The sequence below is a fragment of the Anguilla rostrata genome, chromosome 9, assembly GCF_018555375.3.
Source record: "Anguilla rostrata isolate EN2019 chromosome 9, ASM1855537v3, whole genome shotgun sequence".
NCBI classification, from domain to species: domain Eukaryota; kingdom Metazoa; phylum Chordata; class Actinopteri; order Anguilliformes; family Anguillidae; genus Anguilla; species Anguilla rostrata.
This window is the reverse complement of record NC_057941.1, coordinates 4,542,023-4,569,000: the sequence shown is the minus strand read 5'-3', so window position 1 is coordinate 4,569,000 and position 26,978 is coordinate 4,542,023. Positions and strand designations below refer to the sequence as shown.

General features: G+C 46.0%; 1 protein-coding gene across 1 annotated transcript; it reads left to right on the top strand.

Annotated features, from left to right (window-relative positions):
* The first annotated feature begins 9,145 nt into the window (after positions 1–9,145).
* Positions 9,146–16,336, top strand: spry4 (sprouty homolog 4 (Drosophila)). The gene is made up of 2 exons (XM_064349896.1): positions 9,146–9,532; positions 11,679–16,336. Exon 2 carries the CDS (start codon positions 11,720–11,722, stop codon positions 12,776–12,778), a length of 1,059 nt encoding a protein of 352 aa, XP_064205966.1. The 5' UTR covers positions 9,146–9,532; positions 11,679–11,719; the 3' UTR covers positions 12,779–16,336.
* The last annotated feature ends 10,642 nt before the right edge of the window (positions 16,337–26,978 follow it).

The following is a 26,978-nucleotide window of genomic DNA, read 5'->3' as shown; positions in this document are numbered from 1 at the left end:
AGAGAGAGAGAGAGAGAGAGGGGGTCGCCATGGGACTGGTTTCACGCAAAAACTACAGGCGTGAAAGCTGGTCCAGTGCACAGCCACAGTGTGAAAAAAAAAAGTCTGTCTCAAGAAGTGTTTTAGTCTCGTAACGAGACTAAACATCTTTTTTTTGTCTCAAATAGAAAATATTAGTTTGTTTTAAGCTACTGTTTGCTTATACAAGTTATAATTTTCTTACCCAAATGGAAAAAATCCTCAAATGAGATATAAAACAGGTATAAAAATTTTTAGTCTAAAAAATAAGAATAAAATACTATTTGTATTACTTTTTTTTTTTTTGCAGCACAGCCTGCTTTTTGGACCTTTTGCGTACCCAAAACCCACGATGTTCGTGTTTGTTTTACAGTCCGGTGAACGCTGGGCACGCACCCTGTCCCGCGAGGGCCTGTTTCTCTTCATCTGGCTCAGAAAACAGCGAATCTGACTCACGCTGAAAACATCCGGCCGTAGCTATCTGATTCTGATAAGGGCAGATTGGTTTTTTTTTTTGCTTCGCTCAATAATGCCAACTAAAGGGAAATGGATGTGAAACGACATGGCTTTGGTGACCCGGGTGGAAAGTGTTGCATCAGGAAACAAACTTCTGTGGTGAAGGCAGTGTCACACAGGATGGGGTCACACAGGATGGGGGTACGAGAGGGAGGTGCCGAAACGCTTCACGGGTCGCCTCCAGGCTCTCCTTGAACTCTACCACACATTGCCCAGTAAAAGTGACACAAAAATAAACTTTTAAGCTCCAGAAAAAAAAACATTTGGTTTCACACTGCTATTACACGGAAGCAGTGTGTGAAATCACCTCTAGGAACTGTGGCCTATAGTTGATAGTATATGCCTGTTCAAATCACTGCTAGTTTTTTGTACCCTCGATTGTGATGTTTAACCTGAGATAGTTCAGTTTATAACTGGTCACAGACAATGCTAAATGAAGACTACTTCTGGATATGAACATCTGCTGTAAAAATACGTATTAAATATAGCATAGTAATATTGTATTGACTATTGTGAAGCACTTTGTAGCCTGTATTGAAAAGTGCTATACAAATAAAGCCATTATTATTATTACTATTATTATTATTATTATTATTATTATTATTACTATATATTATGTTGAAATTATTATTATTAATTATTATTATTATTGTTGTTGTTATTATTATTGTTATTATTATTGTTATTATTATTATTATTATTATTATTATTATTATTATTAATATTATTAGTATTCAAGGTCTGGGCGTTTCATCCTTCCATTTTAATTTTTTTATCATAATACAAGGTCCTTGGAAGCTGAAATCTACACTATAAGGGACATTAAATCAAAATAGAATAGCATTTCAGAAAAAAAATTTCTCTGTGACATTTTAGCAAAGTATGAATGTATGGTTCTTGAGAGCGAGGCCAGAGACCCACGTGAATTGAATTGCCGGGTTTCAGGAGGACGCTGCTGCAGGCGGGCAGCAGTCAGTTAAGGAGTCGTGCGTAATTATCGGAGCTCTCCCCACCTTGATTAGCACGGGGGTAAACACCGGAGACATATGGTAGCAAGATGGCCGAGCTCCCGGCAGCCAATCAGCTGCCTGCGTCCACCTCGCGTCCTAGACGCCACTCCAAATTAAGAGGTGGAGGTGGGGGAAGGGAGGGGAGACTGTGCGTGTTGGGGGGGGGTTTGAGGTGTGACGTTGAGGAAAGGGACCACAGTGGCGGACTGAAGTCATTCCAAATTAAGTGGAGTGGGGGGGGGAGAGCATGTGTGTGTGTGTGTGTGTGTTGGGGGGGGGGGTATATGGTGGGGGGTGTGGTTTGAGGTGTGACGCTCAGGACAGGGACCACAGCGGCAGACTGGGTGTGTGTGTGTGTGTGTGGGGGGGGGGGGAGAGCATGTGTGTGTGTGTGTGTGTGTGTGTTGGGGGGGGTGTATATGGTGGGGGGGTGTGTTTGAGGTGTGACGCTCAGGACAGGGACCACAGCGGCAGACTGGGTGTGTGTGTGTGTGTGTGTGTTTGTGGGGGGGGGGTGTATATGGTGGCGGGGGCAGACTGGGTGTTTTCTCAGGTGGCCGAGCTCACAGGCCTCCCGCCGGCCCGCAGGAAGTGGCTCACGAGCCGGCGCTGGCAGGTCGTTACCCGATCAAAGCCCGCCCCCCGGACCCCCCCAAGCCATCCCCCAGACCCCCCCCCCCCCCCAGCCCGATGAAAGACGCGGTATAAGAATAGCGGCTTCCTACACTACACCCTCTCTCTGTGTGCGGGGAAGATCTAATCTGATTAATCCCCCCCCCCACAAGAGGACCTTAGAACAAACACAAGCCAGACACAAACAGGCAGCACGTTAAAGTGTCCTTTAGAAGTTGCTCAGCGTGTGAGAATATATTGTACAATAATAGGGATTCAAAGACTTTTTTTTCCAAATACGTTGTACATTTTTGGGGGATTTTATAATTGATAAATCCTCCCAGCACATTTGTTGCCCGACAAAGTTTAGTGAAGCTTTCAGTGAAGATATGTGGCCTACGTACATGTGTTTTCTGTAACAGTCACTGCAGTCGGGTAGCATTTGAACCACATCATATGCATTGGTTGATTAAGGGACACATAGTAAGTCAGTAACAGAACTACTCATCTAAAAAGCTGATTAACTTGCTGTAAGTGTAGATAATTTAGTAATATTATCATTTTTTTTTTTTAACTCTTGATTAGTGCAACCTATTCTTGAGAGGAAGTGGGTTATAGCTGGGAGGTTGGGGGTGGGGTGTGGGGAGAAGTGTTTCTAGATCATTTCGAAACTGCTGTCTCAGGAGTGGCATGTTGCTGATTCAGAAATGTCGCCTCCCCCCCCACCCCACCCCAACCGCACCCCCCCCCCCCACCCCCCAGCTGGAGCTTATTTTAGCTGTTTTCCTGTCAACAGAGACACGCTGGGGATAGATAGCGCTGATCTGCTGGGGCTCAGTCTCGTCCAAGCGCCGCTGCTGCTGCTGCTGAATCAGGACTCAAATATAGCCCCCGCCGCTGGTGTCTCCCTGACACTACGCTAACGAAGGTCAGGCGGTCCCCCCCCCCCCCCCCCCCCCGTCTCACAGCTCTCGCTGACCAGCAGTGCGCGTGGCGACTCACGCTCCCTCTCTCCCTGTCTCCGCCCCCCTCCCCTGCCCCACCAAATTCGGCTCTGTCCCCTGTAGAGGACATGACATCAGTCTCCGTAGTTCTGTCCCCTGTAGAGGACATGACATCAGTCTCTGCAGTTCTGTCCCCTGTAGGGGACGTGACATCAGTCGCCGATCTTTGTTTCAGGAAGCATGTATTATATATAGTCAGGAAGATGGCGAGCATTGTTGGGCTGGATGGCCTGTTCTCGCCATTATGTTATGTTATGTAATGTTATATTAAATAATATTTTCCGAAAAATTTTCACTGCAACATCTTTGTTTTTTTTTTGTCATCCCAGATACTTGCATTGCGTAAATATTAAATGTAAACGTTTAAACTTTTTTTCTGCAGAGTCATATTTATACATTTTATACATAGTGACAAACAGTTTTCAATTAGTGTGCAGTTTGTCAGCTGCGAGACTGGGTTTCTTCAAATGCTAAATGCACTTCAGTGACACTGATGTTCTGATTTTAAATGGCAGCGGAGGGTGTAGCTTTGTGGAAGTGTTCTTATTCAGAAAAGTGTTTAATAGCCATTTCAAACCACGTGATGCACAGACAACAAAAAATACACAGGATGTCCTACACAGAGCTCCGTAGACACTGACACAGAAAGAATCCTTGGTGAAATCAAGAGCCAAAATAAGATAGGGCGAGAACCAAAACATGGCAAACGCAAGAGCCCAAATATGGTATAGGAGAGAGCCAAAACACGAGTCCTGGACTCAGACGTCAAAAGACGTAACAAACGGAGCGACGCACTGAGTGCGGTCTGGAGAGCAGCAGCGCGACTGCAGTCAGCAGAGGCAGGGGTGCATTTCTGAGGTTAACAACCTTTTCATAGTACACTCAGCTCCTGCCATAAAGCTACAGAGCAATTTTGGGTTAGCCCCTGCTGCGCGCCATCCCGCCCCCCCCCCCCTCAACCAGGGCGCCTCGGACCCGTCCCAGCGCCACAGGACAGGAAGTGGAGACGGCGGTTCCCCCCCTCTCTGAGCGGGGGGGGGACCTCACAGGGAGCGTAAGCACACGAGCAGCGGTCCCCGGGCACATCGAACCCGGTCCGCCCCAGGGGGCAGGACGTCCCGTACGGACCTCAGCGCCGGGGAGCCTCCTGTGTGTTTCGGGACGGCCTCGGCTCTCGCCTGCCCACCTCTCGCTATCGCCTCACCAGACCAGACACCCCCCCCTCCCCTCCTCCTCCCAACTTTTCATGTTTGCATAGTCATGTCCTGCCTCTTTTCTTCAAGGTGAGAGACGGGACCGTTTTTTTTTTGGGGGTTTTCTGGACTCAGGGTCAGGGGTGGTACCACCAGGGATTTTGGGGCCCCATGAAATGATCTCACATCGGGCCCCACCACCACCAGAAAATCCAAATGGGGCCCGATACAAGCCACCCCAACCCCCCTCCCCCCCCGCCGCCCCTTAAGGTGCCCCGGTTTGGGGTATAAGGGGAGCACCTCGGACTCCAGCTCTGGAGAAGAATGTGCAGAATGTAAGGTGTTTTGCGCGGGCTTGGACTCTTCCTCAGTGGAGGGGTCAGGGGTCACCCCGTCTCTCGGGAACCCCCCCCCCCACACCACCCCTCCCCCTGCCCCCCCTGCCCGTGCCATGGGAGTAAGGAGGAGCAAGGGGCACCCATCACGTGGGACACAGGTCCCTAAATTTGCCCTGAGGCTCGGAGCTCTCCGGAAAACTTACCGTGCTACGTTTTAGGAGCCCTTATCCTCTGCCCGTCCCACTGTTTTCCAGGGCCAGGCTGGGATTAAAATAGCGCTTCCTGTTCAAAAAAACACGCCCCATTTCTTATAGTTTAAAAAGAAAATACAGAAATTACCGGGAAATCTGACGGAAAACAGCAAGACTATAAAATACTGGTTATCCCACGCCCTGGAACAACAAGGGAAGCTCAGAAACACAGTGAAAAGCAAGAGACTCAAAATCAAAAAATCTAGCTGTATCAAAAAATCAAACTGTAAAAAAAAAACTTTCCTTTTAAAAAAAAATAAATGCCTGACATTGATGTAAAAGTTTTGTTTTTCATAAAGGGGAAGCACATTGTTTATCAGCCTAATTGATAAAGCATTAATCTGCACCTGTATTTGTGTTGGATTTGTACTCAATCTCTCCCAGTTGTTTGCTTTGGATAATTATCACGGAATAGTCCCGCCCAAACAGAGAAGACAAATATGTTTTTCTGTGAGTGGAGCGGAGAAAAAAAAGGAAAAGAAACAGTCTAATTGTGTAATGTCATTGAACAGAAGCATAATGACAAACAGGAAGTCAAACGGGCCCTTTAAGCTATCTGATCCTGCACACTTCTGATAAGCATAATGAATTTATCACCGGGTCCTAGACGATGTGATCGCTCTGCTTTTGATTAAAAATAGAAACAGTTTACAATAGTTTCCATTCATTAGAATCTCCAGTGAAGGGAGAAACCCTTCTGTATGACGAAGAGGTCCCATTATGAGTTCTGGGGTTCTAGTCGAGGTTAACGTCCTACGCCCTAATTAAACTAATTTCACTTTCAACTGTTGGTCGAATGAACCACAGCAATGTAACATAGAAGTAATGATGCTCAATCACTCACACATGCACACACACAGACACACACACTCACAAGCACACGCACACACATGCTCACACACGCGCACACACACATTGGTGCTTCCAGTCAGCAGAATTCTTCCACAGTTCCAAGGCCCATTTTGATGAACGCGATCCTGGGCTGCCAATCCTCAGCTGCTTGGCTCTTGCCACCCCGCCCCCCCCCTCCCCCCTCCCACCGACTCCCCCTCTCGTAAAAAACACACACACCTTCTCCACCCACTCCCTCTTCCCCTGCTTCGACCCCCCCCCCACCCCCCCTTCGCTCTAAAGCACACAAACACACCTTCTGACAAACTTTGAAAACCTCTCTTTCTGCCGGACCAGGAAGTCAATATTTGAATAGTTGGAACTACCTGGCTCCCTGTTTGGGATCATCTTTGGTCGGGTCGGGGGGGGGGGGGGGGGGGGGGGGCATTTCTGCCGAAAACATCATCTTGGAGCCAAAATTGTCACGGGTCTCGCTTATCAATGTCGTAATGACTGTCGAATCATTTCAGACACTCCTCTTGTTTTCATTGTTCCACGTCCTTACATAAATCGCGTTTGACTGTGAAAGAACTGTAGGGCTCTTAAAAGTGCCATCATCACTAAGGCTGGAAATCAGTGGGCGAACACAGCATGTACACACATTGCCACATATTTATTTTGACGCCTAGCAGCAACGTCTCCTATACATATATATATATTTTTTTTCTTTTATATTTAGAATTTTTAACAGGTGCTCTGTAGCACAGGCCTCGCGAAAGGGCAAGAGAAGGAGAGAGAGAAAACAGGGAGAGAGAGAGAGAAAACAGGGAGAGAGAGAGAGAGAGAGAAAACAGGAAGAGAGATAATGGGGGCTTTTCATGCCTATCTGCATTGTCAATAAATACATTTTTAAAAAGTTTTTTTCCCCATTTAATACTCGGCTCAGAAGGTTTGGGCCCGGCCTGTGCCAGGCAGTCGGGGCAGCTGCGGGAACCCCGGGTGCGTGCCACCGCGGGCGGGACATGAAAGGGCTGGAGCTCCATTGTGATGCCCCGTCTGCGACTGGGCACGCCGCGAATTAGCGCCGTGCATTGTGGGACCGGGGGAAAAAAAACACACACACACACACACACACACACACACACCCGGGCCGTCTACAAAGGGAACCGCTCAGACTGAAAAGCAAACACGCGGCCGAGGTTCGGATCCCTCGTCTTTGATGACGGTTCCTGCCGCACAAGGGCCTGTTTTCCCAAGTGCTAATCCCATTTCCAATTGGCGGCCATTAACCCTGAATAGAAATCGTTACATAAGGGGAAAATATGGGAAGGGGTGTGTGGGAGGGGGGGGGGGCGATGGGGGCGGTTTTACACTCTTTTTCACATTCGCTGAAAGGCCGTGCTCTTATCCAATTAACTTATTCTCGTTCCCGTCGCATTTACATTATTTGATGCCGCGGGTTAAATCCGCTTGGACTGGTGGGAGCCTCCGCGACGCTCTGAATCCAGCAATCAGGCCGTCTGCCGCAGAGACAGCTCCGCGGCCAGGCACACTGAACCGAACGATTGTCCCTAAATAAATCATGACTCATTGAAATTAATGAGGTGAAAGAAAGGAGGGGGCGGTGCCTAATGACAAATATTTAAGACTAAAAGCTAATGGCCCACAAAAGAGCAAGCCTCCGGAAGGACTTTGTACACACGTTTATTCGCTTCCGAAAAAAAATAATATATATATATAATGGAAAAACAGCCAATGATAAGCACGGATCTAAGATCTATGCAGTTTATGTATTTGGGAAATTTATTGATAAGATGTCTTATAACGTTTTAATAATATTATCAATCTAACTTATGATTCTGACCTGGGCACTTTGAACTGTAAAGAACAAAACCTTGTTTTAATTAGGCTTGCTCTAACAATTCAGTAAATTAATTGTCAAGTAAAATGTAAGGTGAGGTCAATACACAAATAAAAGATTACTTTTTTGTGCCATCAACTAATCGTTGAGAGTAACTGTCGGGTAACAGAATAATTATAGCAATGTTGTCATGGAAATGTGCGCTGGCATAGTGACTGACAGTTAACCTTTGACTGCGATCGTCCAGCAGTGAGCAACCGCGAGTCCGGTGGGGGGAGGGGTGGGTAGGGTAGGGTAGACAGTAGGATGTTAAAAAGGAAATTTACAGTCATTTCCTCCGTGCGGTTTCGTTACAAATACAACAACATCCTGTTCTTTTGCGAGGCCCTGGGTGCCATGCCCGTGCGCGCGCTGCGTGCTCCTCCTCTGCTCGGTGCAATAAACAGGCGCGTGACTGCCAAGTAAATCCGGTTGAGATTCCCGAACTTTAAGTGTCCAAATAACCGCACACAATTGCGCGTTACTATAAACTAAGCTCTTTTGAGTATGCGTTTCAGATAGCCTATCTAGAAATAAAGGTTTGAATTTGAAATATTTGCCAGTTGTAGTCTACATTAGCCTAACGTGCCCCAACGTACGAAATAAGCGTTCAGACGTTCCGCCAGATTGCCATACTAAATGTACAGGAACCATGTTGAAATGCGGTCGCATATAGCGTGGAGCGTTATTCGTGTAGGTTCTTGAACACGCATTTCCAATAGCAGAAACATGGCTCATATTTTACCACGCCTGTGCCTGAGAGCCCGCAGTAGGCTATATTCGTCATGCACACAGGGTATGTTGGCTGGGTTTGGCGTGGCTATATGTGTCGCGTGTCCCAAAACGAATAAAGTGCACATAGCACATGAGCTAAAAAAAAAGTAATAATAAATAATCCAAGACTGAACTAATCCGCTGGGCGACGAATTACGCTCGAACTCGTCGTTACCTACTGCTTTTTCTTCGGAGTCTCAAGCGGAGCTGCGTTATATAATATTCTCAGCTGTCCTGCATTGCGTTTTTTCTCACAGGTATGGCCGTCCGTACAGCCGCTTTGGGAAACGCAACAATGGACGTCTCTTGAACAGAATCCTCGTCGCCCGACAGAAATGGACGAGAACACTCGGTCCCCGTTTGCTGCTTTATTGACGTCTGACGCAGATAAATGGCACGGGCGCAGGGTTCTCTCGTCAGAGAGGGGGGAAAGATGTGCTCTTCACAATCGTTAATAATGTTTTAGGGTCGAGCGAATTCCTGCTACGCAACAGAATGAACGTTTTATTTACGAAAGCGACTGAATTCGTACTCAATGTCTTCAAATATTTATGAATTCGCTGCCGTGGAGGTTAAATGTCCGGAAATTAGCATACGATTTCAGGTCAAAGGCTCCTCGTGGGATAATGAATGGGCGAATACATAAATAAATACGAAGCGTGGCGCGAGGCACATAGCCACCCCATTCATGTAACGCTCTGACATTGCCCTTGTGACGGAAAGCTCCAAATTCTTCCATTCATGAAATCCGGGCAACGCGCTTGCGCAATGAAATTCGGAGTCCTCCCATTCATAAAAATGTAGCCCCCGCACTTGCGCGCTGAAACATTATGCCCTCCCATTCACAAAAAAATCTGTCAGGGCATCTGCGCAGTACGTCCTTCACCCTCCCATTCATAAAAAAGCCATTTTCCCAAGTAGTTGCAACATCGTACCAAAAAGCCCGTGTCCCTACTGCAGTGCTGTTCGTGTCGATTGTGATAAAGGATTTTTCTTCTGGGTGGTTTTTTATCTGGAACGTCTATTTTGGAATATACATGATACCAATCACAAAAAATAAGGAAATGCGTTGTTTTTCAGAACAAGTAAGTAATTTTATCTAATGAAATATCTTGAGAATTATATTCAGCAATACAGCTTTTGAGTGTTATATACTGACGATAATGTTCATTTCGAAATGGTTATGCTTAAGGTTTATTTCTGGTTTTGTGGTTAGCCTTATAGAACGTCCACCGTCCAGGTTTTGCAACAAGCTGTTCCTGTATATGCAGAGTGTGTGTGTCAATATTTAACCATGGGTTCTATCGTAACAAGGTTGTGTGAGAGGAACGGGACAGATTAAAGAACGGGAGAAAAGCAGGGATGCATGAGATTATATTTACACTGTTCGTTCTTTAAGAAGGTTGTCTTCAGCCTGTCTGTATTGAACGTCTCGTGCAAACCGAGCAGCCTATTAGGAACTGGTTGGTCTCATAACGCGGTTTTTGCCCACCATTCACATTTCACTGAGGATCATTGCTTTGACGGCGCGGCGCGGCGTCTCTTTATTCGTTGATGGTCTGTACAAGTCAGGTGGCATTGTCATTTCAGCTATACGAACTCTCGACGATAAAGAGCAAATCTATCGGTGAACGGAAAGAAAATTTAGCCAGTCGTAGCCTATAATTTCCGAGAACCTCGGCCAATATTTGGTTCGCAAATCCAGTAGATATGGATTGATTCGCAAATCGTATTACCGCAACCTTTTCCTTCTGAACACAGCCTAAATTAACATGACAACATACGGAATACGATTAAGTAATATGTGTGTCAGGTGAGAATGTTACGGTTGAACATAATGCAAGACTGCAGCCTCGGTTGAGAATCCACCAGCCAATATAGCGCAGATCGAAGATTCCGTCAAGTAGTCAGTTTAAATGACACTCATACTGTAAATTCATACAGTTAACGATAAATAGAAACAGAAAGAAACGCACAGATACTCTCTGTATTATTGGCTGTGAAAATAATCAGCCCTGTGTCATCTGCAGTTTAAGCGCATATGCATTTGTCTCAACAGCACAGCCGAAGTCGCAACAGGTTTTTTTTTAACAGAATAAAATGCTTTTTCTTCATTTCCTGCATGTTTGTTGATTCGTGGATGGCCTTTTCTGCTAATAATAATAATAATAATAATAATAATAATAATAATAATACAATTATCTGAGATGCCCCTGTATCCAAACGTTGTTTAAAATGCTAATCTTAATGCTACAGAGGAGAACAATACAATGTGTAATATTTGAAATAATATCCTGCAACACACGATTTTGTACCCGTCTAATTTTTCTACTTAATACGAATTTCCGAACGCTACCGGTTGAACTGAAATACAGGACAGTCGAAAGCTCATTCGCAGACGGGAAAAACAAACGCTTACATCACGATATCAAAAGTAAAACTATTTTGATGTGCAACACCTCAACGTCACCGGTTGAACTCAAATATATTACTGTCGAAAGCTTTGACATAGGGATAAACAAACGTTTATATCACGATATCAAAAGTAAAACTATTTTGATGCGCAACACCGCATGTCGCGACATGGAATCCGTTCCTAAAATACCTCATAAACTACAAAATTCAGAGTGAATAGGATAACGCTGATTTTGCACCGTAATCTCTCGCGGGCATGTTACACATTAGCATGTATTCTTGCATGTAACTGTTCACACTCATCCAGTTTGTTCCAAAAACGAAATTCACGTGAAAATTTTCGTGAATTCAAAAGAATATACATTTTAAATGAAATTATGCTTTTGAAAAGTAGAAAACCTTTGTCTGAGTTATTGGCAAGTAATGATTTATGCATAACGTCTTATGTAACATTTTAATGGGTACATTTGTAAATGTAATATAAATATGTAAAACCAAAAAAAAAAAAAAAAAAAGAATAAATAAATCATTTCATCCTGGCACAGTGCTGGCACAGCACTTCAGTCTGAAAACGGCACAAACAAAGTTGTTCAGCTGCCCTTTGGAATCTATACGTACATTCAGAAACCTACCACCCGATCAGCTCATCTGCAATCGTGACCTTTTATGGGCAATGGGGGGTGGGAACTGCAAATAATTTATAGAAAATTCATCGACCCCCCCCGCCCCGGCTCATCCGGTTTACGGCAGTGTGGCGGGGTGCGTATGGGTCTCCCTGGTGCCTGAGCTCACAGCTGGTCGCGGTGTTTCCCACAGGGCTGCTAGACTCCGGGCTCCTCTCTCTCTCAGAGTGATTTATGAAGGAGGACGCGGCGGACCCGAAAATGGAGTCCAGGGTCCCCCACCACATCCCCGGCGTCCCCTCGGCCGTCCTGGGGCAGCCCCTGCTGGACAGCCGGGTCCCGTACGGGCGGCTGCAGCACCCGCTCGCCATCTTCCCCATCGACCAGATGAGGTCGTCCCACGCGGAGAACGACTACATCGACAGCCCCGCCGTGGTGTCCCAGCAGCCCCACAGCCAGAAGGCAGCCCGGGGGGGTCCCCACGAGGCCCTGCTGGGGGGGTCCCCGCACCCGAACCCGCACCCGCACCCCCACCCGATGCGCTGCGACCCGCACGACGTCACCACGCACCCCTGGATCTCCTTCAGCGGCAGGCCCAGCTCCGTCAGCAGCAGCAGCAGCACCTCCTCCGACCAGCGGCTGCTGGACCACGCCGCCCCCACCCCCGTGGTGGACCCCGGCCTGGCCAGGACCCCCCCGGCGGCGGCCGAGCTCCTGGGCTCCAAGCCCCCGCCCACCCTCCTGAAGGCGTCGGCCGACCCCCCGGCGGCGGCGGCAGCGTCGGCGGCGATGGGGGCGGCGGCGGCGGCGGGGGGGAAGAAGCACGCGCTGCTGTGCGAGGACTGCGGGAAGTGCAAGTGCACGGAGTGCACCCTGCCCCGGACGCTGCCCTCCTGCTGGGTGTGCAACCAGGAGTGCCTGTGCTCGGCCCAGAGCCTGGTGGACTCGGCCACCTGCATGTGCCTGGTGAAGGGCGTGTTCTACCACTGCACCAACGAGGAGGACGAGGAGGGCTCGTGCGCCGACCGGCCCTGCTCCTGCTCGCAGGCCAACTGCTGCGCCCGCTGGTCCTTCATGGCGGCGCTGGCGCTGGTGCTGCCCTGCCTGGTGTGCTACCTGCCCGCCACGGGCTGCGCCAAGCTCTCGCAGCGCTGCTACGACTGCGCCAGCCGGCCCGGCTGCCGCTGCAGGAACTCGCCCCCCTGCAAGGGCGGCAGCGCCGGCGGTGGGGGGGGCGGGGGCGCCGAGGGCAAGGCCGGTGGGGGGGCGGTGCCGGGGAAGCAGCCGTCCTGATGCCCTCCTCGCCCCCACAAACCCAAACCCAAACCTAGCCCGCCCCTCCACCCACGGCCGTACCGCCTGGTTTAGCTCTTTCGCTTTATTGGCTCTCTGGAGGGGGGGGGGGGCAGGATCGTCCCACCACCCCGACAAAAAAAAAGAGAGGATTTTGGACCCCCCTCGCCCCCCCATCCTCGACCCCCGCCCCCTCCCCCCCTGTTCTGGAAGACACAGGAAACCATGGTACTTGCAGAGGATTAAAACAGATTGTCGCCACTTCGGCGATGTCGCATCAACACCGCCCAACAGAGAACGATCCGGAAAAAACGGTGGGCGCGGCGGCTCGGTCGGTTTCGGGTGCCAGTCTTTAAACTGTGAAGAGACTGGAACGGAATAAGGAAAGCTAAAAAAAAAAGAAAAGAAAAGAAAAGAAAAGAGAGAGAAATGTATGGCTAAATGCACAAGTCATCTTTCATGTCTCCTTGGCCATTTTCAGCTATTTATTACACAGCATCATGATTCCTATCTCTCCCCGTGTTTTTAATTTATACAGAATGTTTTGGTTTTTTAAAGAAAAAAAGTTTTAAAAAAAGAATCCTAATTAATGTTTTGCTAACTGTTGTTCTTGTTTTTTTTTGGTTTGTTTTGTTTTTTTTGTTCTCCCTTCGGGTAGCTATTAATAGATAATAATCAGAGTCAACTTTTCCAGAAAGTGGAAAGGACAATATGTGCTGCTTTTGTAGAGTTGAATCGCCTAAATGACTAAAGAAATGGTGCATGTCACCCCTTTTACCCTCGACGCCAACACACTCTCCGCTACGAGCCACTACCCAACCACTTCCTGTTTTCTCTTCACCAAAAAGCGTTCGCGTCTGAACTTTTTTTTATACGTACAGTAGGGGAAAGAAAAAAGCTGCAAACCATGTAAGGCTTCCACCTACGAGCTTGTCGGAGAGCGTTTCAGTCAACGCGAGACAGGGAAGGCGTGGTTTTTTTTTTTTTGCGCGGTGGTGTAAGGTGACCGTTAGGTTTTTGTTCCATACCACGTCAGCCAGATGTCCAAGGGACACCTTGAAGAGGGGCTTGCCTTCAGTTATTCTGGACTGAACACATCCAGCTGGTGTTAAATGGCTATCTGTGAAATGCATGCGTCAGAAATGCCCTGCATGAAATCGTGGATGAGATGGTGGGGGGGGGGGGGGGCAGTTTTGCTGTTTTAAAAAAAAAAAAAAGAGAGAGAAAAAAAGACACAACTCAGGGATAAATTCCTTTCATTTCCGTTTTGTGTTGCTCTAGAGAATCGAGAGGAGGCCACACTTTGCGCCAAGAAGCAAAAATGGCTCCAAGTTGGGTAAATTATTGACTATTTGGGAATTTTTATTTTATTTTTATGTTTTAAAAGAGGAAAAAACAAAAGTAATCGGCCAGTATTCCATGCTTCCAAGCGGCCTGTTGTAAAGAAAGACCCTTTTGAGTAAGGGGGGGGGTAGGGGGGGAGGGAGGGAAAAAATTGCAATAAACTGTGGTTTATCGGGACCACCTTACTTATACCAATCAACCACTTGCACATCCTTCTATCGATCAAGCGAACCCCAAAAGATGAAACAAAAGCACAGTTTGACGCAGGAAGAAGGGGAGGGGGGGGGGGATGAAATGGGCGTTTTCGTGTTTAGGGACGAAGGTGCCTTCTCACCTGCCGCGCACAGTCCCTCTCCACTGCTGCTGAGCTCGGCCTTTTTATTGTAAATAACCGTTATTTTCGGAATATCAGAAGTTCTATTTTAGCGATTTGTATGGTATGCCAGGACTTTAGCCAATAGGAGAGTAGTATGCCGCTCCTTCTATTTTTGTCATCGTCGTCGTCGTCTTACTCCAGAGGGATCGTTTCGGTCGTGCACTTGACAACCGGTCAGATGGTAAAAGCTCTTAAAGGTACGGTGTCCTTTTTATTTTATTTTTTTAGCAGGGTGATACATTTTTGAATTAAAGGGATACTTTCTCTATCCCCCATCTCTCCCGCCCTCCGCCCCCCCCCCCCCCCCCCAAAAAAAAAAAACCCTTCCATGTGCCACCCCCCTGTTCTTACATCTTACCACCGCCCCCACAGATATGGTAATGTTTGTACTTGTGATGTTACACAAAGCAAAAAAATGCAAGTGCGGAGAAACAAACAAAAAAAAAAAGAGGAAAAAAAACACTGTTCTGTCATGAATGTACGAGGCCATGTTATTTTCACGTGGCTCTTTGTGGAGCTGCTTGAGGGCAGATGCCAAAATGAACACACAAAGGAGAAGGAGAAAGAGGTCGAAACAACTAATGTAGAATTACAACTTGTTGCCATCACGTTAAAAACACGAATCACTGCAGGCAAGCTTTTTTATTGTATATAGTCTTAAGGACCTAGTAATCCAAGCCTGATAGTGTAGTTGTAAAATCGCATGGTACAGTATAATTTCAGTGCAGTACAAAAAATATATATATTTTTGGGGGCAAGGCCGTGGGCTTAAAGGAGGGGGGGGGAGGGGGGGGCGACGACAGGTCTTTCTATCACAAACAGCACTTGCTTTAGAGGAGTGTACTGGGTAATAAAAAAATACCTCTTTGTTTATTTTATTCACGCTTCATTACCTCGAGAGAGGGGCAAGGCTAATTCCCCAGGTCCTCAGTACCTCTGAAACCACAGATTCCCAGAAACTGTTCAACAAATACTGCTGCAGTTCAGCCAGACCCAGCCAACCTTCACCAACATTTTTTACACCAATGTGTTCACAGGCACATTTTTTCTTTTCTTTACCAGATATCCAAACTTGATTGACAAAATACAGCTGCATCGGCATTGGGTTTGTTAAAACTGGAACATCCCAAGTCAGATAAAAGATGGTTCTTGGTTTTTTTAAAAATTATTATTATTTTTAAGTTTCACACACTTTTGCTTTGCCAACACCAGGATAGATTAAACTTCCCACAACTGCAGACTCCGTAATTTTTTATGTTGTTTTTTTTTGTTGTTGTTGTTGTTTGTCACCCATTTGCCTGTAAACGACACGATTAATCTCTTTTTAAAAGCAAACTCAAAGATCAACATTTTGTTCCGAAAAAAAAAGGTGTGACTAGACATCCTTTGTAGCACCTGTGGAGGTCACCAGAATTCCATTGGCAGGACAGTTAACTTGTCCTAGTTAACCCTTCCAGATAGCTGGTTCATGCTATTCTATTTCTTGCCTTTACAATTTCAATGTTCAGAAAAGAAGCTATATGCCTTTGTCTTGTTCTAGGAAAAAAAAGGAAAAAAATCTCACATACAGTATGTTTCCCTTTAGAGATATATTTATTTTGAAGTTCTATTTTATATAGTATTTATTTTAGATGCCTTTTGTTGTTTGTGAAGAAAAATTTAAAAAAGCTTATGTCAAAAACGGAATGTACATTGAAATTAGAAATATATATTGTTAAATATGATAATGTTGTGTGGTGTCTTCTTTTCTCCTTTGGTTGATTTAGAACCCAGACAAATGTGCTGCACGAAGTGCCTTCTGCTCCAAAAAAAAAAAGAAAAGAAAAGAAAAAAAGAAAAATGCACCCTTCCACCATTTTAAACAGCTGGAGCGAGAGCACACCATTTCATTCAGTGCCAAGAATATCAAAGTCAAATTACAAAAACACACAAAGGTCTGACTGCAGAATATCGCGATTCTGTTCTGTCCATGATACTCTGAAACCTTGGTTCAGACATTTCAAAATACCTCAAGCGCATTGTAAACAATGTTATCAGCAGGAACTAAATTAGTCTCTGACATTTGCCAGTGCATTAAATTTTTACCAAGACTGGGCATGGGCCTTATAGATAATGTGGTCTGCTGTCATTGGAAGAGGCAAGGCCTTCTTACTACAATGGCGGCACATCTTACAACACGTCTGCAGTACTTTTGGAAAATAGTATTGAGGATATTTTTTCGATACTGCCCATGACGTACTAAAGAATATGCAGTACACAGTAGGCCTTACGTTTAGTACATTACAGTACAGGCATTTTAGCAGACGCTCTTATCCAGAGCGACTTACACAACATTTATATAGCATTTTACATTGTATCCATTTATACAGCTGGATATATACTGAAGCAATGCAGGTTCAGTACCTTGCTCAAGGGTACAACGGCAGTGGCCTACCCAGGAATCGAACCTATGACCTTTCGGTTACAAGCCCAGTTCCTTACCCACTGTGCTACACTGCCGCCCCACAGTACATATTCTGAGGACACAGTAGTTAGGAGGCTGTTTCGGAACAGGCCCTACTCTTCAAAGGGTTAATGGAATTTCTGAACTCTGTTTGCATGTAGTAACTCCCCCCCCCCCCCACACACACACACACCGCCGCCCCCCCATACCACCCTTCTCTCCATCTAATTGAGTACTATACTTGGGATTCCAAGCCAGAAATGCCAGGTCACAACAGGAGTCCATGCATGCTGGCAATCTTCCAGGCCTCCCCTGTGTTCCACAATAAAGTTGTGCTCTAGAAACTTCCACAAAGATTTTTAAAAAAGAAAGAAAAGAAAACAGTTTTCAAAACCAAACGATCCCTGAACTGGTCTCGTATGCTTCATTGTGAAATTGGCTACTTTCAAGAACAACATTTGGTGAACTTTTACGATTTTAAAGTTTTTTTTATTATTTGATTGCTTGAAACTGACTTTTGCAGTAGAAGGATACCAGTTGGTATGCCTAACAATGTGTCGACACAGGCCTCCATTCCATCAAAATATTACACTTCAAATCTTTACCTCCATGAAGAAAATTTAAATAACTTTTAATCCCCCCTTTTTTACTCGTAAAACATTTTTTAAGAGACAAAGGTTGTGAGACAAATTATAGCACGTTTTCAAGCAAAAGTCTGATTTGAGGCTTAGGCATTGATTTCTAGAATGTACATCTAGTTACTGATGTGCAAGTAAACAGTGGACTCATGTTTGTTCATGTAGACCAGTTTTAATTGATAAAAAGGTTTTATTACTTATATTATTACCCACTATCTCAGCTGTTGGCCAAGCAACAAGTGAAAAATGTCTGACGTCTAAAATTGACCAAAATCTTAATTTTACTTAATGTCGCTAATAGGTAATAAAACAAACAGAATAATAAAACGCAAAATGAAAATAAAGAAACTACTTTATCAGGGGGAAAAAATATTAGGGGAGAATGTGAGGATTGAAGGGAATTAAGAGATGTTGACAGTTCACATTCATAGATTTAAATGTGCAACAGTCATATTCCTCTGGATAATACCTTATGCAATTTGACCACCTTCTCTAGCTATCAATAAACATGCGTGTGGCCTCAGATAAATGCCAAATTCTGCAGTAAACATGCACAGCTCTGCCTTATGTCCAGTTGCTTAGACAACTTTTCAATTTTATGTTAGTGTTTGGCACTTTTTTCTACATATTTTACTGTGACATGTAGTCCTACTTGAAATCCATCATTGATTTGACTGTTTTCCCATCCTTGTTTTTCAATCTCATTACAATACAAGGCCAAGACGTGTTGTGGCCGCTTTTGGGTACTCATACCCCGTAGATGCAATGGTTCAGTAGGTTTATTTTAGACTTCTTTGTGCTCGATTGCAGTTTAGCTGCAGCTGTTTGTGGCCTCACTGTCCAATCCCCACTGGCCAGAAGACATAGCCGGACAAAGACATGGGAGTCTACCTACAAGAGTCTTCTGAGGACAACCATGACTCCACCGAGCCAGCTTGTCTGTCCCCTCCTAGTCCCCTGGCTAACTGACTGCATACGTGCAGACAGAGCCAAACTATGAGCAGGGAAAAAGGGGGAATGGAAGAAAACTTAATCCTTGGATGACCCGTCAGTCTCCCTTCTGGTCTCTTTCTTGTGTATTCCTCTGCTAAGTCTGCTTTACTTTATTCCAAAGATCTCAGTCTGCTGCTTCAAACCCGCATAAACACTTTTCCACATTCCCCTCTCTCTTCACCCCTCCCCCCTTCCTCACTGCGGATGACTTCGTGTCCTTATTTGCAAAGAAGATTGATGTCGCTCGTAACTCCACCCCTCCCCAACCTGTCTCCGCACCTACTAACACCTACTTCTCACCATCTTCCTTCTCTTTCCACTCTGACTAATATCTTAACTACTCCTAACATCCTCCTGCCCAATAACCTCTTCTCATGATGCTATTGCCTCCACCATAATTAGTTAATCTGCAATGTCAACCTTCCTTCCATCTCTTCTGTTATGAACAGCTCTATCAACCAGCATGGTCCCCACTGCTCTAAAAGAGGATCCGCGTCTCTCCTGTCCTTAAGAAACCCAGCCGATATGTGCAACTACCACACTGTCTCACTGCTCTCATTTGTGTACAAAACTCTGAGACCAACTGTCTCTCTCACTCCCAGCCAACCAGGTTTCAGTTCTGGTCACCTCCAATGAGACTGCTCTCCTCACAGTCACAGGGGCTCTTGACCTGGTGGGGGCTGAGCCATTTGACTCCACCCTCATCCAGCTCAACTTGTTTGCAGGGTTCGGTAACTTCAACCACAAAATCCTACTGTCATCCCTAAGATGCAAAGATGGGGATTTTAGGATCTACCCACATATAGTTTGGGCCACCGTTCACTGTTCTTTTTTCACTGTTCACTGTTCCAGGTGGCCTGAAAAGGGGGTATCACCTTGCCTCACATCTTCTTGATCAGCACAGATTCTCCACAGGCTCTGTTTGGGGCCCTCTCCCCTTCTCTTTTTAGAATAAGCGACTTAGGCCATTTATTACCGCTCACAAAATGTTACAATCATTGTTATGGCGAAGACACCCGACTCTTTCTTGTTTTCTTCCTCTGATAGTGAAGTTCTGTGAATGGTGTTCATGTCCTCACATGCATAGCTGACATTGCAACCTGGCTGTCCATCCACCATCTGAAGCTTAACCTGGGGAAGACCTCCTCCTCCTGGTTTATTGTCGTGTGGAGATTTACGCTTCAGTCATTGTTGATGGCTCTGTAGTGTCTCCATTCCAGTCTGTAGAACCTTTGGGTGATCCTGTTTGACATATTAAGCTTCTCAGAACACATGGCAACCACCTATCCTGAGGTTTATTCCTTCACAAAATCAGGAGAACGTACTCTTCCCTCTATCTCTGGTCTGCCCACCTGCAATGTCTTGTTAGCTGGCCTACTGGTTGGTGCCATCAGGATTACACCCTGGACAGGTTGCCAATCTATTATCACTCACACACTCATACCAACGGGCAATTTAGAGTTTCCAGTTAGCCCAACCTGTCGGAGTACCCAGAGGAAAAACACGCGGACACAAGGAGAACATGGGGACACCCGGGTTCGAGGCAACAGAGCTACCCACGGCACCACCGGGCCACACTCCTTTTCTATCTATTAAAAAATAACAAACCAAACCCGTCTATCTCCTGCATTGCAGGTCTTTTGGCACGTATCTCGATGACAGTGCTGTTTTGACTTTGACCTTTTGTGAGTCGCTCTATCTGAAAGCATCTGCAACATCCTTAAACTGTAAATTTGAAAAAAAAAATAAAAAACCTGCCCTCTTAGGAATGAAGACAAATACCAAAATCATGAATCAATCCATCAGTCTATCAAGCAATCATGACAAATTTCCATAGTGAATTTTTTTGTGCTAAATATACACAAGTATATTTTGTCAGAGGAAATTAAAACAAAGAATGATTTGAGGTGGGGGGTGGGGCTGGAAAATGATTCTTCGACAGTAAAGGGCAGTCCACAAACACTCCTGGAGGGCCATAGCAACTGTGCAACAAACACAGCTGAAAGAAAGGAACACAACAAACTAAGGCATGCCAACCATGCATCGCATTGAGGTTTGGTCACAATAGAACTAGAAATAGATTGTAGGGCTGTGATGTTGGATATATATGCGCTATAAATATGTATATATAAACAGAACCCTTGTGAACCCGATATATATATTTATAAGTTTGAGGCACGTGGAGTGTATTTTGAGGGTGTGGAATTTGGAGGACTGCTCATACATGTGTTTAGTTTAAGAGGAAATGAGAGACATTGTGAAGTGTTATTCTGCTTGACTTCGCTTGTGTGTCGTACTTTTTTACCTCTGATCTGATCCATAGGGTCAAGCCAAAGCAATGGGCTCAAAGCCGTTTCATTTGGGCCAAAGGAAGTCCCTACGTCGCTTGAAAGAGGAGCGTTTTCTGGTTTAGAAAATTATATTTAATTATATTTCTAAATCTCTCATCTTTGTCGAAGGACTATTATTCATGCATAGACATATGGTAAACCACACTCGGGGTCCATGGCAACAAAAGGGCATGACCTGATTTTTTTCTCTTTTTAAAAAAAAAATTTTTGGAGAGAAAGTGCTGTATAAGATGGGCATAATAATTCAGAAAGTTCCTTCCTTCAAAAAAAAAAAAAAGAAAAACTCAAGTCTGAAAGTCTCCAGCCTGTTGTAACTGTACACTGTGTTTTCTGACTAATCAAAGGGATTCATCAGTTCCTACTGTATGTGATGTGGGAATAGCTTTGAACTGGATAAGTCCCTGTTCTGTTTGAATGTAAAACCGTATGATAGAGTGTGGTGAGGCAGGTAATGCTATTTCCTGGAAGCTGAATGCAGTCAGAGACAAAGAGCTGTGTGACAGAAAACGTGTGTTTGTGCGTGTGTGAGAGAAAAGTGTGTTTGTGTGTGTGTGTGTGCGCCTGTGTGTGAGGGACAGATATGCATGTGTTTATGTGTGAGTGAGAAAGAGAGAGGGATAGAGATCTTTGCAAGTGAGTATGTGTGTGTATACGTGTGTGGCGTGTGTGTGTGTGTGTATAAGTGTGTGGCGCGTGTATGCGTGTGTGTGTGTATGCGTGCGCCTCAGTGTGTGAGGGACAGATTTACATATGAGTGTGTGTGTGTATTTGTGAGTGAGAGAGAGAGGGATAGAGTTCTTCGCAAGTGAGTATGTGTGTGTATACGTGTGTGGCGTGTGTGTGTGTGTAAGTGTGTGGTGTGTGTATGTGTGTATGCGTATGTGGTGTGTGTGCGTGTGTGCGTGTGTGTGTGTGTGTGCGTATGTGGTGTGTGTGTGTGTGCGTGTGTGTGCGTGTGTGTGTGTGTATGCGCGTATGTGTTTGTGTGTGCATGTTTTACTGTGTGTGCGTATATGTGTGTGCGTGTGTGTGCGTGTGTGTGTGTGTGTGTATCAGTGTGTGGCGTGTGTATGTGTGTATGCGTATGTGGTGTGTGTGCATGTGTGCGTGTGTGTATGCGTATGTGGTGTGTGTGCGTGTGTGTGTGTGTGTATGCGCGTATGTGGTGTGTGTGCGTGTGTGCGTGTGTGTGTGTGTATGGCGTATGTGGTGGTGTGTGTGTGTGCGTGTGTGTTGTGCGTATGGTTGTGGTGTGGTGTGTGTGTCGTGTGTGGTGTGTATGCGCATGTGGTGTGTGTGCGTGGTGTGGCGGTGTGTGTGGTGCTGTGTGTGTGCGTTAGGTGTGTGTGTGTGTGTGCGTATGTGGTGTGTGTGTGTGTGTGTGCGTGTGTATGTGCGTATGTGCATGCTTATTTGTGAGTGAGGCAGAAAGACAGGGATGTGCATGAGCGTGTCTTTCCATGTGTATGGCAAGAGGGTGGGGGTTATTTTATGTCTCACCAGCAGCATGACAGCCAGCCCCCTCCTACATCCGTCTGGTTCCACCCTGCCCCCCCTCAGCACCGGGCCCACCTGTGCCTGTGCTCCGGGAGATGAGAGATGCGGTGACATCATTTCCTCCCAGGGTGAGGGAAGGATTCCGCCTCAGCCCGCAGTGCTCAGGCTGTTAGCCTGTCACTGCACGTGAGATCAGAGAGAGCCTGCCTGCTCTACCTGCCTGTCTGTCATCTCCATAACCCCGCCCCCTTGCGAACACTGAAGCACAGGCGCACACACATATACACACACACACACATACACACACACATATACACACACACAGTAAAACACACACACACAAACACACACACACATATACACACACATACACACACACACACACAAACACACACACACACACACACACACACCCACACATATACGCACACACATATACACACACACAGTAAAACACACACACACAAACACATACACACATATACACACACACACACACAAACACACACACACGCACACACATACACACACACATACGCGCACTCACATATACGCACACACAGTAAAACATGCACACACAAACACATACACACATATACACACACACACACACACACAGTAAAACACACAGACACATGCACATGCATTCACACACACACATACACACACACACACTTGTCAAACGTTTACACCTCATTTTATAAGATGCAACACCCTAGTAAAAAGTCAGCTTTATCTAAAATTACACCTGGAATAAAAATGAAAAATACTACTTTAACCCCAACCTTGGACTGAGCACTGCGACTACTAACTGCGACTACAGTGTCACTGACCAGGGGACAGAGGCCCACACGATACATATTTAGCATAAGTAAATACGGACAGTCTGGCTAATTTTCCTGGGTCTGGCTATTATCATAATCTCTTTCCTTCACACGTTACCTCAAGCGACTGAGTAATACTGGAAAGGAAAAAAGAAAACTCCAGACTATGCTGTTCTGAGACAAGATTAGGTCTGGCTGTGAAGTTTCCAGAGATAACTCATCCACCCCGGCCTGGTTCAAGTGAACATTAGTCCCCTTGCCGTTCAGATGACAGATTAGAGAAGACTTACCACATCTGGCACGCTCGCTCAATGTTCTCTCACTCATTCACTCATTATCTCTCTCTTTCTCTCTCTCAATCTCATTCATTCTTCGCTTTTCAGAACACACCTTGCAAGCATACATATTATAAAAGATATACCAATGCATTGACACACGTAATCAATGTCTACAATGGTGATTCACTCAGCCCTGCTGCTCGTCTCTCTCTTTCTCTCTCTCTCTCTCACACACACACACACTTTATATAAAAGAATACCAAGGCTGAACACCGAAGCGGTGAACCGAGGTGTCTCTGAGTAATCGGTGAGGTCGGGTGAAAGCGAGGCGGCCCGTTTCACGGGGGTTTCCAACGGGGACGCCAGCGACTCCGCGAGAATGGCGTGCTGACCGTGCGGAAAAGGCGAAGCGCGTTGCCGTTTCGGGGAACGGGGTCTTTGTCACCGAGGGCCCGTCCCTCTGTCTCCTAACTATAGGCTGTATTTCCAGGGCACCGTCAGCAGTGAAGAGGAGGAGACGGCCAGTGACTAAGGGGCGGATGAGCTGAGAGTGGAGAGGGAGCTGAGCTGTTGAGCTGAGAGTTGAGAGGGAGCTGAGTTGTTGAGCTGAGTGTTGAGATTTAGCCAGTGTGAGCTGAGTTGTTGAGCTGAGAGTCGAGATTTGGCCAATCAGAGAGAGAGAGCTGAGTTGTTGAGCTGAGAGTCGAGATTTGGTTGGTGAGAGAGAGCTGTGTTGTCGAGCTGAGGGTTGAGTGAGAGAGAGCTGTGTTGTCGAGCTGAGGGTTGAGTGAGAGAGAGCTGAGTTGTTGAGCTGAGCATTGAGATTTGGCTGGTCAGAGAGAGCTGTGTTGTCGAGCTGAGAGTCAAGACTTAGCCAGTCAGTGTGAGCTGAGATGTTGAGCTGAGAGTTGAGAGGGAGCTGAGTTGTTGAGCTGAGTGTTCAGATTTAGCCAGTGTGAGCTGACTTGTTGAGCTGAGTGTTGAGTGAGAAAGTGCTGAGTTGTCGAGCTGAGTGTTGAGATTTGTGCGGTAGAGATAGAGCTGAGTTGTTGAGCTGAGAGCTGTGTTGTCGAGCTGAGAGTCGAGACTTGGCTGAGTTGCTGAGCTGAGAGTCAAGACTTGGCCAGTCAGTGAGAGCTGAGATGTTGAGCTGAGGGTTGAGTGAGAGAGAGCTGAGTTGTTGAGCTAAGCGCTGAGTTGTTGAGCTGAGAGTCGAGACTTGGCCAATCAGAGAGAGAGAGCTGAGTTGTTGAGCTAAGCGCTGAGTTGTTGAGCTGAGAGTCGAGACTTGGCCAATCAGAGAGAGAGAGCTGAGTTGTTGAGCTAAGCGCTGAGTTGTTGAGCTGAGAGTCAAGACTTGGCCAATCAGAGAGAGAGAGCTGAGTTGTTGAGCTAAGAGCTGAGTTGCTGAGCTGAGAGTCGAGACTTGGTCAGTGGTTTCGACGTGCACCAGCCAGGCTCTTTCAGTCTCGGCGCTCCGTGGCATCGGACCAGCCGGTCGTCTGAAACAAAGACCCACTGTGTTGCATCACTTCCTCCCCTGGTCTGGTGTGGCCGCTCCCCTTATCTCCATCCGTTTGTAGTCTGTTCCTATCAGAGCTTTCATTTCAGCTGACCTCCTACACAAATACCATCCATTATAAAAACTTTTTGGACCTTAGGAGAGCTTTTTCTTCCATGATGCCAGCTATTCTCCGAGCGGAATTTTTCCTCCTCTGAAATTTTAGGGAGGACTGTTGACTCTTTTTTCTTTCTTTCCTTCAGTTGTCCTTGGTTTGTTTAGCAAAATTCAAAATACCGGGTCTCTGATAACCATTATTTAATGGCTACAGTGAAAATGCAAGGTTCCAAGCCCTTGCAAGTTGCTCTCGTGAAATCGGTATAATTTTATATATTGTTATTAAAATCCACATTTGATTGACAGAGAAGAACATGAGATCTATTTCTAAAAATTGTGGAAAACAAAAACATGAGAGTCTCAGCACTTGAGATTATGTTTCTCCTCTGGGGAGAAATATCATCATGCTACTATGTATTTGCACACAGCTTTATTGAGAAAGGAGTACTAATTTGCATATAAACAACCGAAAGGTTTTCATTTATGTACGTTCTTAAAGACTCATGTTTTTTTTGTCCAACTAGTGAAAAACATACCTGCTCACAATCTACAGAGACCATTATCTGGGTACAATTTACATGGGGTCACAAACAGGTTAGATCTGACAGGAAACGCGGTTTGCAGTTGATGCCTTGTAGGCATCGGCTACAATGTACCAAACTACAGGAAGTACTTTTTTTTTTCAATCCGAAGGCAAAACACTGCCACTTTATCTAAGCTGATATTTACAAAATGTAAATATCCGCTCAGAAGGGAGTTTATATTTGTATAATCAAGGTACAACTCCAGCTCCCTGCGTTAGTATTTGGCCCCGTGTTTTCCCTAATCCTTTTATTAAATAGAAGTATTTACACCAGTTTAGGTTTTACGGTTTTATGTCAGAGAAAGACGCATGAGAAGGAAATGCATGTTATGGTTATATCCTAATGGAGTCAACAACTCATGCAAACACAGTCCTGTTTACACGCACGCTCACATACACACTACACTCATACACACACACACGCACACACACCATACACCACACACACACACACACACCATACACCAAACACACACACACAACCTCACACTCCACGCACACACACACACACACACACCCTCACACACCTCACACACACACACACACACACACAACACACACACACACACCTACACCACACCACACACACACACAACCCACGCCCACACACACACCCACACACACCCACACACACACACACACACACACACCCACACACACCACACACCCCCACACACACACACACACACACACACACTTATCATCTCCCCGGCTGCATGAGAACAGCCCTCCACCGAAAGGTCCCGTTCCCCGGGGCGAGGGGAGGGCGGAAGCCAGCCGAACTTGGGCTCGCACCCCTGCAGCAGGGGACACGCCCACTTGGACGAGGGCTTCGGCTTGCTCAACTCCAGTGCATTCCTGCTAAGTACGCCGTAAAAAAGCCAACACTTCCTCTGGTGGGGAACAGACAGAGAGAGAGAAGCCGCAAGAGCATTTAATGAATTTGTCTGTCATAACAACAACAAAACAACTGGTGTCTTGCTCCCTCTCTCCTTTAATTTTTTTATTTTTCTCACGACATGTTGCCTCATGGCATTTGCCTCGCTTACAAACAACATGACGTGCCACAGTTTTGAAAGAGAGAAAGAATGAAATAAAATGCTGGATGGTGTTTGTGACGCAGCACACGGAGATGTCCGGGCGTGAGGGCTGGGAGCTCTCAGCTGTAGGGGATGGAGAGATTAGGAGTACCCTGTTCTCTACACCAAACCACCGCTCACCTTTGGCGATTCCTTTACAATGGCAGTAACTGCCT